Source organism: Vombatus ursinus, unplaced genomic scaffold (genome assembly GCF_900497805.2).
Source record: "Vombatus ursinus unplaced genomic scaffold, bare-nosed wombat genome assembly UNPS02012082.1, whole genome shotgun sequence".
Classification (NCBI taxonomy): domain Eukaryota; kingdom Metazoa; phylum Chordata; class Mammalia; order Diprotodontia; family Vombatidae; genus Vombatus; species Vombatus ursinus.
This window is the reverse complement of record NW_020951860.1, coordinates 2,953,642-2,968,383: the sequence shown is the minus strand read 5'-3', so window position 1 is coordinate 2,968,383 and position 14,742 is coordinate 2,953,642. Positions and strand designations below refer to the sequence as shown.

General features: G+C 37.0%; 1 protein-coding gene across 1 annotated transcript in view; it reads right to left on the bottom strand.

Moving 5' to 3' along the window:
• The window catches only part of CACNA1C (calcium voltage-gated channel subunit alpha1 C), a 752,540-nt gene that overhangs the window by 252,052 nt on the left and 485,746 nt on the right, over positions 1–14,742 (bottom strand). Inside the window, exon 6 of the mRNA XM_027857289.1 lies at positions 12,928–13,112. Coding sequence (XP_027713090.1) covers positions 12,928–13,112 — 185 coding nt within the window. The remainder of the gene's footprint in view (positions 1–12,927; positions 13,113–14,742) is intronic.

The window sequence follows — 14,742 nt, the reverse complement described above, 5'->3', positions numbered from 1 at the left end:
GCTTTGTCTCTGGTGGACCAGTCTGTCATAGAGAAGCTGAATAATTGGCCATAATTAGAGATAAGTATCTTAATCAAAATATAAACTTTTTTATGTCAAATCTGCATGAAGTTCCACTGGGTTCAAAGGTTGTGAGTATCCCTATAGGTGGTGAGTGTCTCCATGGATGGCTCTTATGGTAACAAACATGCTATTTCTTATGAGTATCAAATGAGGCACAAAGGGTCTACAACTGTTAGTTACTATCATTATAATTGGCATTATTTTTAGAGGGGAATAGAGGTCCCTGCCAATGATACTGCCATTCTATTATCCAGTCCCCAAAAATCTGGGTTGGTTTCTTAAGACTGCTGACCATTAGGTCTCAGTAATCTCTCACTGCCATTCTGTATCACAATATATAGGTGCTTTGATGATAATTAGATAATTAATTTTCAAATAGCACTTTAAGATTTACAAAGTGCTTTTCTCACAATAAGATAATGTCAGCATTATAATTTCCATTATATAGGTGAGCAAATAAAATCAGAAAGATTAAGTGCCTTGCCCAAGGTCACATAACTACTAAGTGTGAGGGCCACTATTCAAAGTTAGGAGTCCTATTGACAAGTCTAGGGCTCTTTCTACTCTATCATGATTATTCTCATTTTAGAAACCTATTGTTCCTGGAGACCAGCCAAGATGTCAGAGTAGGAGGAAGCAGTACAGCCGAGCTCACCCCCACAAATACTTCATAAAGATTCAGTAAACAAAGTAGACCAAGTCCTAATTAGGAAATCCAAGAAAAAAATCACAGTGAGTCATTTTTCCATCCCAGGTCAGCATAGGGAGATACAGAGAGGTCTATAGACACTAAAGACAAGGCCTAGCCAGGAGTGAACTAGTTAGGAGTAAGGAGCGCTCCAGTGAAGGGACTTAGGGCTGTGTGAACCAGGGAAAGAAGAGGTCCCAGATATTGCACAAGGGTGGCTGACTTCGTACAAGTAGCAGGAACAACTACCAACTGTCAGCTCTGTCGTTCACTCCCCAGTGCTGGATCATAGATCCAGTACAAACTGAGGAAGGGACCTAAATCTAGGGGTGGTGGTCCACAGGAAGGAGAAGCAGGCTGCAGACTGCATACTGAGTGAAAAGCAAATACAAAAATGAGCAGCAGTATGAAGTCGTACCCAGAGAGGAGAGTAGGGTTTCAGATGCAGCCTCCAAACCATGCAAAATCTATAGTGGAACAATGAGGACATAAAGCCCAGACCAAAGAAGAATACGTCGTTCTGACATTCTGAATGTGAAGAGCTTTCTAGTTGGCTGACTGCGGCTGAGTCTAATAGCAGTTTACTGGAGTTCCAACCAGGAGTTCCAACTCAGGTCAGGAATTTGCAGAGCACAAATCAAGAGGGCTGTATTCAGATTTTGTCCTATACAGACTTTTAAAAAAAAATGCAAACTGAAAGCTTGCAGTTCCCCAGCCTGAGCTGTCCCTGAGATTCTTGAATAACACAGCACTCAATAGCCTGAGAAAGCAGCAGCAGGATCCAGAATCATGCAAAAAAGGACCAAGCATGGCAGAGACATTCCCTTCTGTAGTGCATGGAGCCTAGCCCAAGTCTGAAGTCAGGAAGTAAATCTGGAAGAACAAGCCAACAAAACAAACAAAAAAAGAATCCCACTAGAAAGAACTATTATGCTGACATGAAGATCAATACAAAAACTTAGAAGAAGAAAATCCAAAACATCTACAAGCAAAGTCTCAAAGAGACACGTAGCTTGGGCACAAATTCAACTAGAATTCTTGGAAGACATGAAACAAGAGGGTTTTTCTTTTTTTTTTTTAAGCTAAAATGATTTTATAAATGAAACAAAAGTGCTAGAGGTAACAATTGGAAAAAAATGAAAGTGGTAAGAGGCAAATTGGAAAAGAAATGAGAGTTATGGAAGAAGGAATTGGGAAGAGAATTAACAACATGGCACAAAGATATAAAGCCTTAATGAAGAAACAGACTCCTTGAAAATGAAAATGAACAAAATAGAAGTTAATGATTCCACAAGGCAACAAGAATTATTAAAAATAAAGTTAAAAAACAATGGACCAAGCAGTCTCTACACTTGAAAAAAACAGAAGAAGGTGGAGAGTATCTTTTATTAAAGACAACTAACCTGGAAAACAGATCAAAGTGAAATAACTTAACAATCATTGGGCTACCTGAAATCCATGAAGAAAAAAAGAGCCTAGACATCATATTTCAAGAAATCATAAAAGAAAACTGTCCAGATCTCTTAAAACCAGAGGGTAAAGTAGAAACAGAAACTACTAGTCACCTCTTAAAAGAAATCCCAAAATGAAAACTTCCAGGAACATTATAGCCAAAATTTAGAGCTTCCATGTCAAAGGGAAAAGATACTGTAAGCAGTGAGAAAGAAAGAAAGAATTCAAGTGTTAAGGAGCCATAGTCAGGATCACAAAAGATTTATCAGCTACTACTATAAAGGAGTAGAGTTCTTGGAACATGATATTTTAGAAAGGAAAAGATATAGGCTTACAACCAAGAATAACTTTCTCAGAAAAAATTGAGTATAATCCTACAGAGGCAAAAGGACCTTTAATGAGATAGACAACTTCTAAGTATTCCTGAAGAAAAGATCAAAAGAAAAGACATGAAACGTTGAAATACAAAAGTCAAGAGAAACATAAAAAGTAAACACAGGTAAGCAATCATAATGCTGTAAACAAAGATGAACTATTTACATTTGAATATGGGGAAATGATGCATGTGTCCCCACAAAACATTATTATCATCAGGAATTATACAGGGAACTTGATAAGAGATGGAGGCCTGGAAATGTTTTTGTTATGTTTTGATCTTAAAATAAAAAAGGAAAGGGAGGAAGGAATATACAATGAAGTGAGGAGGAATGGGAAGAAAAAGGAAGGGTGGAGAAGCTGATCTCACATAGTAGTATGTGCAAATAGAAGACTATCAACAAAGAGGAAGGGGTGAGGGTTGGGAGAAGATGACATTTGAATCTCACTTCCATTTGAACTAGTCAAAAAGGTAGGGATAGCAATCATGCTTTCAGGAAAAGCAATAGCAAAAACAGACTTAATTAAAAGAGATTAAAAGAGATCCCATTTTCCTGAAAGGTATATCAATACAAAACACATATGCCCTGCATAGCATAGCATCTAAATACTTAAAGAAAAACTTATATGAGTTACAGAGAGAAGTAGTAAAACCATAATAGTGAAGTAACTTGGTGTACCCTTTTCAGACATAGATAAATCTAACCAAAAAATAAGTAAGAAAGAAGTGAAGGACCTGAATATAATTTTATAAAAGTTAGATGTGATAGATGTCTGGAGATTGTTGAATGGGAATGCTGTGCACAGCACTTCACAAGAATTGACCATCTATTAGGGCATAAAAACCTCGCAAAAATGCAGAAAAGCAAAAATATTAAACACATTTTTTGCAGACCATGATGCAATAAAACTATATTCAAGAAAGGTCCACTGAAGAAATGATTTAAAGTCATTGCAGAATAAGTAACAATCTGAAAGAAAGGTTGGTCAAAGAACAAATCATAGAAACAACAGATCATTTCATTAAAAATAATGACAACAGCAGCAGCTAGGTGGCACAATGGATTCAGGAGGACCTGAGTTCAAATCTAGCCTCAGACACATAACACGTACTAGCTGTGTGACCCTGGGCAAGTCATTTAACCCAATTGCCTAGCCAAAAAAAAAAAAATGACAATAATGAGAGAATATATCAAAGCTTTTGGGATGCAGTCAAAGCAGTTCTGAGGGTAAAATTTATATCTTTAAACACTTTCATCAATAAAAGAATGAACAAATCAGTAACTTGGGCAAGCAACTAAAAACAAAGTCCCTAGACAACCAAAAATTTTAATAATGCTAAATTAAATACTAAAGTAGAATTTCTGAAGATCAAAGAAGAGATGAAAAAAGTTGAAAGAAAAAAAAACCAAACCCATTGAAGTAATAAAAAATTAAGAGCTGATTTAAAAAAATCAAAAACTAAATAAAGGAAAACCAAATTGTCAGTCTCAAAAATGAAAAAGGTAAATTCACAACAAATGAAGAAGAAGAAATTATTAAAAAAAAACCTATTTTACCTAATTATATGTCAGTAAGATTGACAGTCTAAATGAAATGGATGAATCTTTACTGAAATATAAAATGTTCAAGGTAGGATGTAAATAACCCAATCTTAGAAAAAGAAGTTAAACAAGTCACAAATGAAATCCCAAAGGACAAAACCCAGGATCAGATGGATTTATAAATGAGTTTTATCAAATAATTAAAAAACAATAATCCCAATATTACAAAAGTCATTTGGAAAAAATCAGAAAAGAAGAGATCCTACCAAATTCTTTTTATGATACAAATATGATTTTAATATCTAAACCAGGGAGTCAGGATAGAAACCAAACAATAGACCAATCCCTAATTGAATGTTGATACAACAAATTAAATAAATCATTACCAAGGATACTACAGCAATGTATTACAAAAATTATATACTATTACCAGTTTGGATTTACACCAGGAATGTAGGGTTGGTTCATTATTAGGAAAATTATAAATAGCATTGACCACATTAATAGTGAGAACAAAAATCATATGATATCAATAGATCATAAAAAAAGCTTTTGATGAGATATAAAACCCATTCCTGTTTTTAAAAAAATACTAGAGAGCAAGGAACAAACAGACCTTTCTTTAATATAAGTAGTATTTATCTAAAACCAATAGCAAGCATTACATGTAAGGGGGATAAACTACAGGTCTTTCCAATAAGATCAGGGGTAAAGTAAGGATGTCTATTATCACCATTACTGTTGGATATAGTATTTAAAATACTAGCTATAGCAATAAGAGAAGAAAAATATTTGAGAGAATTACCAGAGGCAAAAAGGAAACAAAATTATGCTTTTTTGTGGATGGTATGATGGTTTACTCATAGAGCTGAAGCAGCAACAAAAAATTAATTGAAACAATAAACAACTTCAGCACAGTTATGGGATATAAAATGGAGTCACATAAATCATCAGCTTATCTGACATTATCAACAAATCCCAGCAGGAAGAGATAGAAAGAGAAATTCCATTTATGATGACTATAGGATGTATAAAATACTTGGATGTCTCCCACTAAGACATATAGTGATACTACTTCAAAATAGCTACAAAAGATCCTTTACACAAAGACAGACCTAAATAAGTGGAGAAATATTAATTGCTTATGGGTACAGTGAACCAATATTATAATGATAGCAGCTAACATTTATATAGTGCCTACTATGTGCCAGGTGTTGTACTAAGTGCATTATAAATATTATCTCGTAATACAAAACACAATACTGCCTAAATTAAATTTACATACTTATTGCTGTACCAATGAGCTAGAAAAAATAAAATTAATCTAGAGGATTAATAGATGAAGAATCTCAAGGGAAATAATGAAAATAAGTGAGAAGAAAAGGGGCATAGCAACACTAGATCTCAAACTATTACAGAACAGTAATCATCAAAACAATTTGATTCTGGTTAAGGAATAGAGAGTTTCATCAGTGGAAGAGATTATGCACACAATATATAGAAGCAAGTGAGCACAGTTGCCTTTTACTTGATAAATCCAAATTTGCTCCTCCAAATTGCTCTAGGAATTTCTCCATGGAAATTTCTTGTCTGCTCAGTCAGGCTGTAGGATCCTGGGGGGCAAGGTCATTTTTGATATTTCTAAGTACAGTTCTGGGCATATAATAAGTGCTCAATGAACATTTATTTTGAATGAATACATTTCTTGCAAATTTAATAAATATTTCTCTTTCAAGCTGCTTTTCCCCTCTGGACACCTAATACTCTGATTTATGTAAGAGACTCCACTAAAGTGTTAATGCCCTAAAACAAAAAGGATTTAAAATTCCCCTGTCCAAAAATCACTAACTCTAAGATCTTAACCCCATTGGGATCAAATCCTCTCCCACCTCAGTTTAGATTTCAGGATTCTATTTTTTGGGTTAAGGAAAAAAGAAAATTATTTCTACTTTTTCCTTTATAATTGTTATTAGGTTATCATTACAATTCAATTCTACCACCTCTGCTTTCCTGACTTCTTCAAAGATGAGTTTTAATTCTACCCCACTGAAAGAAAGGGAAGATAATTTTCTAAAGAATTCTTCAGAAATGAAGAAATGCCAATAGAGTAAAATACTTGAAGTCAAACTGCTTACATTTAAAGAACTTTACGATTTAGCAAGGACAAGTGATATTTTGGCAGCAATAGGACACAGTTTACTGTATGTACATGTTTGTGTCTGAAAATCATCTTGTAGAATATTCCAATATGCACAAAGAATGACAAGAGAGAATTTAGAAATGACAGCTAACAGTTGACTTATCAACACAAAAAAAACAAACAAACAAGCAAAAAAACCATTAAGGTAAGAAACCAGACTGTTCCCAGGTCTTCTGAATGCCTGAACTAAACAATGCCGGGAGACGAGAGGGGTGAGGGAAGGTGGGGAATCAGCTAGGGTCCTATAAATAATTTTCTTTCTACACCTTCAATTCTGGTAAGATTCTTTGAATATATTTCTAGCCTGATCATTACTCTGAATTTCAACTTTAGCTAAAATAGTATAAAGATTGATTTTAAGGAAAAACATGCTGAAAGAAGTCATGGTTGCTTTTAGTTGGAGTACTGACATTGAGTAAGTCAGAGCTCAATTGTAACCAGCAATTCCGATGCCTGGGCAAGCAACTATACATAAATTTCAGGGCAAGTCCCAGAAAAGGTTCTCTCAAATCAACAAAGACAGGGTCAGTGAGAGGGAAAGGGGAGAGAAAGAAACACACCATTTGGAAGCTTCCTACTTTGATTATTTAATATTAATAGTTTAATTAGCACTGATGAGGTGATGAATTTAGTTGCTTATACCTGCTAAGGGAGTACAAATGTTGTCAGTATTTCCTATATTTTTGTGCCTTTGGGGCAAGCTCCGGCTACCCTGGCCAGGGCATCTTTTTGTTGCCAGTTACGGGATGCCTTACAAAACAATGGCAATGCTTTAACTGAGGAGGAGCAATAGGTCACCACCTAGATGTCCAGGAACCAGGTTTTTCTGTCCTCTTGACTTTTCTGTCCAGGATATAAACTTCATGAAGGATCAGTTGGAAATACTTGTATTCTGGAATCACGGTCCATTTTCCTTCTCTTGAACACCCTTCCCCGCTTTGTTGCAACTAGAGTTTAATTTGTTGTCACCTTGTTCTCCCTTGCCCTAGATCCCAATCCTTATGCATCCAATATGCCAATTCAGTGACAATGTTACACTGCGCCTAGTGATGAGGTAGAGGCACCTTAGTGCCAGGTACTTAGCATTCACTCAGGAAATACTTGCTAATTAATTAACTGAAACCAATGCATTTTTACTAAAATTTGAACTCAGCGTGGGTTATTAAATATCTTTCTGTGAAATCCTTGAATTTGTTGTGGCATAGTGGGAGGGAGTTGGTTTAGAAGCCAATGAGGACTTGGGGTTAATTCCTGCCTCTCATACATACTAGCTTGTGACCCATGGCATATCATTTAAACTCCAACTGGTCTAGGCAACTTTCTAAGGCTGTAAGATACAGAGACAGTGCTGATTGTCAACTTTATTTGTAGAAGGAATTTCCTCATTTAAGAGTTCCCTGTATAAGTGAAACAACCAGCCCAGTTCCTATCCTTTTCCTATAAAGACATAAAGGTATACCGACTCCTAGAGCTGAGTCATCAAAAGAACATCTGGTCTTAGGACCTTTTCTCTAAGTGTAGTAACACCAAAGTCCAGAGCCATCTCTAGTGGTTTTTTGAAACTGGGAAAAAATGGAATTGAAATGTGCCCTTAATTGGGGGCCAGGGGGATATCCCTGAGGTATAGCTACTGAACTGGGTAGGGAGAAGCTGCCATGTTGTAGGGATTTATTTTCACTAGTTATTTTTCTTAGATAGAAAAGCTCAGTTATTTCTGTGTTGACAAAAGACTAAAAGTGCTGTTAGAATCTCTCTAAATTGGGGTAGCCCAGGACAAACTTTTATTTATCTTTCTTCTGGCTATAGCTCTTCCAAAATGATCAGAAACATGTGAACATTCTTTATGTAGAAAGTAAGAATACGCGCGCACACACACACACACACACACACACACACACACACACACACACACACACACATATACACATATATATTTTTTTAAATCAAGGGAAAAAATGAAGTTAATGTTAATATTGTTCCAGGACCAAGTCACTTCTTTCCACTTCTGAGCACTAAAGAGCCCAACAAATTTTTGTCTTCTAAAGAGATTTGTACATTCTGAAAGTATAATAATTCAATTTGAAGCCAGAAGACACTGCCTTCCTCCAGAAAGTGGATCGTCAAAACTAAAAGTGGCTTAATTTCAAAATCATCAGCCTCCCCTCATTTGTTTTTGCTTCCTTCAAATCTGCAGATTTCCAGGGCAGATCACCAGGTAAAGAATAATCTCTGGGCAAATAGTTTGACCCTTAGTGCCTTTTCTGCTAAGAATTGCTAGTCCTTTGATAGAAGACACAATGCCCTGGTCCATTCCTCTATAGCGGATGTACTTTCCCACACAGATTCTGCTAAATTTGGTTTCTGTATCATTCCCAGTGTTAAAATCGTAAAGAAAGGAAGTAGTAATGCGGGTTGGAAAGAGAGATGAGGTTTCTGGAACTGCTGAGTCCCTGGGCATGTCTTAAAAGCTCAATTGGAACACACTTTTCTGGGACTTCCCTACCCAAGAGCAGCCCCTCTCCTTCTGTCTACATGGCAAAACACACCCCGAACTTACCGTTGATCAATCATTACGGAGTTCTGTCTCTAGACTACACCTAGGATACAGAAAGCAACCAGGAGCCCCACAGAAAATAGGTAGACCCTTGAATGGAAGAACAAAAGTGCCTTGGGGGGGGCTAAAAGAGGCATCATTCATGCTTGACGGTTAGGACAGGGTAGGCCAGGAATGCTCGGAAGAAAATGTAAATTCCTAGCCTCTCACTTAACTTCAAAAGTTTTCCATTTCTTTTTGAAGAAGGAGCAACACGTTCCTCTGGTAGTGTTCATAACATTTTAGGAATCCTTTATTTTGAATGTTTTAACACTTTGGGTTCTTTCTCCTTTTCTTCCTCTCCTCTGCCTCAACCTTCCAATACACAGAATATGAGAAAAGATGATTTTTGCAGTCGACAAGGATATGCATTTTAAGTAGTTAGGAATGACCTTGGTTAACCTATTAAGGCCCTGAGACTGGGTCCGCATTACAAAGGTCAGCTCAGATTGCTGCAAATTATCAGGGCACATCTTTGATTTTCTACCTTTAAGTACACTTAATGTTACCCAAGTTGTTGCTCTTTGCACCTTTCCCAGAAGCTACAACTCTAAGGATTTTGTTTTCCATGAATAGACGCTGACTGAATATTTTATCTAGAAGTGTGGTATGCCCTAGCCGGCCACATGCTTTAAAATGTACATGTATGTATGTTTAAGTAGCCACATGATTGTGCTGAGAAGTCAATTTAAACAGAGAGGACTGGTCAGCCTGCTAGAAAAAGGAATTCAGAAAATTACTTTTCAGATGAAGATTTTAGATGCTAGCTCCTGGGTTTGTCACAGAATGATTTTTTAAAACGAGCTCAATAAACAATGAAAACTCTTACTGGAACCTTTATACATATTTATTAATTGATATAATAAAGTTTATTTTCATTTAAAAAAGAGTTATCTCACATTCTATTCTCATAAGCAGGAATCTGACTTTTCTTAGTGATGAACTCCTGTATCCCTTATAGCTCAGGATATGTCTGTATCTAGCCTTGAATCACCTGTTTCTCTAAGGTTGTAAGGGCTAGTTTTACCACGTAGAAACCCCCAACTAACCCCTTTTGGATACAATATAAATATTCTCTGTGTATTCTAGTTTACAGCTAGTTTCCTATCTGGAGTTTCTCTTCACAAACAAACTGATTTCTTAGCCTCTTTTGACTGAAATCATACTGACTTCTTGTGCTTCAACGGAAATGCTAGTTCACCACTGAGAGATAGAAGCCACATTCTGAGGTGGCCTGGGGAGTCTAAGTAGCCATATTCCCTCAGAACACTGTATGGTTGCAACAGATTAGAGGGGCAGGCAGTGATAAAGAGAAGGAAGGCAGAAAAAAAGAGGGAGCGGAAAGAAGGAGGAATAGAGAAATTCTGTGTGAGCAGAAGCGTTGGGCTGGAGTGTTACCCAGCTCTTCATGAATACCCAAGAAATTCTAGGTGAGGTAGGTAGCACATTTATACATGCTGGTCTGTCTGTTTGTCTCCTCTTTAAAAAAAAAAGAAAAAAAATATATATGTACACATACATACATACACATACACATGTAATTTCATTATACTTTTAAAATATTGACAAAAACCCAAGAAGAAGTATGTGTATGTGTGCATGTAAGTATATACATAGAGCTTTTGTTGAAAGGTTCCTTGAATAGTCAGAGAGGAATATTCCCTGGGACCCTGATTGTTTCTTCACCTCTGAAATGCCTTCCATTTCCATTCTGAGTACTGGAAACTCCAGGGGAGAAAGCACAACACAGCTGCTGAAAATTGGTGGTTGCAGTTGTATGCTTCTCACTATTCCCTACTTTGGGTGTCATTATGACAGTGTTTCTCTATACCACATTTGGCTGGTGGGGTACCAGTGACTTGGGTTGGGGGAAAAGGGGGGAGTGATGAAAGACCACAATTTATGTCTGGGCTGTTGCTAAAATAAATTATACCTATTCTCCCAGCCACCTTCCCCCAACCACCCACTGCCATCTTGCCCTCCATATCCCAATCTAATACTGACAGGAATTGCCATAGCAACCTAAGACATTGGTTTGAAGTTCACATGATAAAGTTCTAATGTGCCATCCCATAAATCATGCATTTTGTGACCTATTCATTTGTAGGTAGAGAATTGTTTTATTTATTTATTTATTTTTTTACCTGTGCATGACCAAGTAAAGGTTCTTCCTTCCTAAGATGGAAGGAAAACCAAAGAGCTTTTCAAAACCTTATTAAGATTTAGCAGGATTTACTCAACAGAATAGACTTGTCCAATTGGGAACTGATTTAGCTGCCTTTCAAAGTAATTCAAACAAACGTCTTAGTCTGTGGTCTCACAAATATTTTCTTAAGAGTTTATTTTTTGCTTAGCATGTAACTGGCACTTGTATGACTCTAAGTTTGTTCTCAAAATTATACCAGTGCTTTGATTAGTTTTGAATGCCCCTAAATGATTCTCTACACCAGGGCAAGCATCCACCTATGGTTTATGAACTACAATAAATATACAGGGATTAGGAGCCTTGGGAATCAGAAAGACTTGGCACCTGTCCCATGAAAGTATTGTTCCAATATGACATTCTCTAGAAGACACCCTTACGTTGTTCCTGGAATGTTCTTTCTGAGGCAGGAAGATCCTGATGCTTCCTTCGTTTCAGTTATATTGTCTAGCTGTTTTGTAATTCCCCACTCAAACATTCAGTTCACTCTGGTATAAGACTCCTTCTACATATACACTTTATTCATGGTATCTCTACCCTGCTTCCTAAGAAGACTCAGGCAGGTTCCATGAATTCCAAATCTTTTGCAAAATTCTAGAGAAGATGGTGCTTTCAGAGCTGGCAGTATACATTATTGTCCCAAATACTTGGAACATATCACATACTTAAGAAGAAAAAATTAGTGGTTTTTGTTTTTTTTTTTTTTTTTTTTTTTTTTGCCAAAAATAGGCTTTGCCTTACCAGGACAGAGATACCATTTAGAGGAAGAGAAAAGTTACATGAATGTGGATATGTACTTCTGACTATAGGGTAATATTTCATTGAGATCTTATGCCAGATTTCCATGAGGGTCAACCAGATGACATGCGATACAGCCAGTTTTAGTTGTTGGAAAACAAAGGCTAAACCTCTTAGGGAACTAGGAACTCATACCATACTGGTATTAATTAAAAAGGTGGCATTTCTAGATATCTGTCATATAAACAGTAGGTTTTAAAAATTTAAGTCATTGGTGCAAATTGATACTGATGTATTGGGCTAATGAATGATTAAAATGTTATGACAAAATCAATCTAAGAATTAAAATTCAGCAACATGCTATAGTAGATGGTGATTAGCGGACCCTGCTGATCTGCTGGACTGGATCACTTCCCACAGAGCTGGACATGGGTTCTGATCTCTTTCTGTGGAACATGTTCTCTGGCCTCTTACTGAAACATATGCACTATTTTGAGATGACAACGTATCTCCCAATTGATCGATCACCAGTGACAGTGGTCGTATCAAAGACGATTGGCCATGGAGTGATCAGCTGATTCTGACTCTGGCTAATAATCATCTTTAATGCAACTCTTGTCATGAGTGACCAATCAAGAATTATCACACCAGGTCAACAAGGTACACGTCCTTCCACAAAGGGCCAAAGCGTGTATCCCACAGAAAGGGAACAGAGCTCATGCCCAGCTCCATGGGAGCTGTACTAGTCCATCTGGGACTATTGGGAGATTGGGAGGAAGGATCCGTTGATCACAACTGTTATACTGTGAAATGCAATGAAAATTCTTGTTTGATGTGGAATCTTTCTTCTTAGGAGACCAGGCCTGATTCTTTTTTATAGGCCTAAGAAAAAAGACACTTATACTTCCAGACTGGGAGTCAAGGTAGGGAAAAGGGAAATAATAGAAATGTTACTCAAAGGGGATTTGTTATCCCTGTGACTTCTGAGCCAACTATTCAAAAATTCCCCAAACAAAATGTTGTATCTTTTGCTTCCTCTCCCCCCTAGTTCTCCCATTTCCAGATACATACCCAGTACAGCACATCTGTCCAACCCTCCATTGTAATGCACTGGAACACAGTTAACATGGCGAAGGCGAAATTGTCAAAGTTGGTGATACCGTGTTTGGGTCCATCCCACCCTGCTTTACATATCGTGCCATTCTGGCACTGCCGTCCATGTCCCGTGTCAAGGGCACAAGGAGAAGGGTCATCTTCTACTGGGACATCTCAGGTAGCCAGAGGAAATAAAGGAAAGACAAGGACCAAGAGAAGGAAAGAAAGGGAGAGAGAGAAAGAGAGGGAGAGAAAGAGAGAGACAGAGAGAAAGAGAGAGAGAGAGAGAGAGAGAGAGAGAGAGAGAGAGAGAGAGAAGAGTTAGAAAAAATGTATTTAAGGTTCACGACTGTAGAGACAAATTATGATTAATAATAACATACATGAAATTAGTTTTCGTCTTGGAGACAGGGAGATTCTGTGCACGTGTTAAACAACTTGAGTAACCAAGGTTTATCATATGCCAGCACCAATTCAAGAAAGTAATCATTTTGGATATTTGCCATACAACTTGGAGACTTTAGATTCAACAACTGATTTAATGTACCTGGATGCTCTGCTGTGTTAACACCATGTTATTCTGAGCAATAAAAATACAGCAATAATGATGACATTTATATCACCAGGGTGCATAGTACACTGCCAAGTTCCTTCAGCTAGATAATGATGATGGGAGAAGGATAATGAGTGGTGATATTAGTAGTCTTTTCTTTGAAGAGTTTATTGATATTTTTATCTATATACTCAGTTTTGGATTCAAGGGGTTGGTATTTGGAAGCTTCCTCAACATTTTATTATTCAAACAGCTTATCTAAAGATTTAAATGAAAGTTCATGTGTTTCTTTATATGATTCATGATATCCCAAGTACCTGGTCTAGACGTTTCAAATTTTTCAGGATTAACTTTTTGCTTTCTAAAGCCTATATTCCATACACATGCTTTCTAGGCCGGCTGTTTCTCTTTCCTGAATATGATTTGTAGAAAATGGCAGGAATTTTGTGGTTTGGCAATGCTTTTTCAGTCACCTGTAAAGTGGCATTTTTTTTATCCCAACGGGGACATTAAAGCAGGGAACGATGAAGAGAATAACTTGGTCAATCAGTAGCTCAGCCATGATTCCTGACTTTATATTTTACAAATGCCTTGTAAAGAGTCACTTCCTAAATAGGATACTACCATCCTCTCTTCCCCACAAATTAAAGCTATGATCCTAAAGCAATACCTATAGGAAATCTGTTATCATAAAAAAGGTCCCCTTTCTGGCAATTTATTTCTAAAATATCTTTCCCTCTTAATAAACTCCTGCCAGCTAATCTGTGACTGGAAAGTACTCCATGATGCTTAAGGAAATTTAGGGAGTTCCCCTTGATTTGTTTAAAGAAAGAGAGCGAGAGATTTGCATTGGTATAGGAAACCCAGATTATCCTCTCCATGCTTCCCATATCTGAAGTGCTTTGGACTTTTGTCCTAGAGGTGGGTAAAATCACCATCAGCAATAACAATACTTACGACAACCTCTAAGTGCAACTTCTATACAAACAATATTTGCAGGTGCCTTTGCATATTTGAAGGAGCCATGTAGCAGCCAATGCTAACACTTCTCTATACTACCTATTACTCTGAACTGATGTAAGGGGAAAGCGTAAACAGAGAATCTTAGCAAGACATGTTATTGTTCAGTTGTTTTCAGTCATGTCTGACTCTTCCTGACCTCATTTGGGGTTTTTTTGGCAAAGGTACTAGAGTGATTTGCCATTTCCTTTTCCATCTCATTTTACAGATAAGGAAAC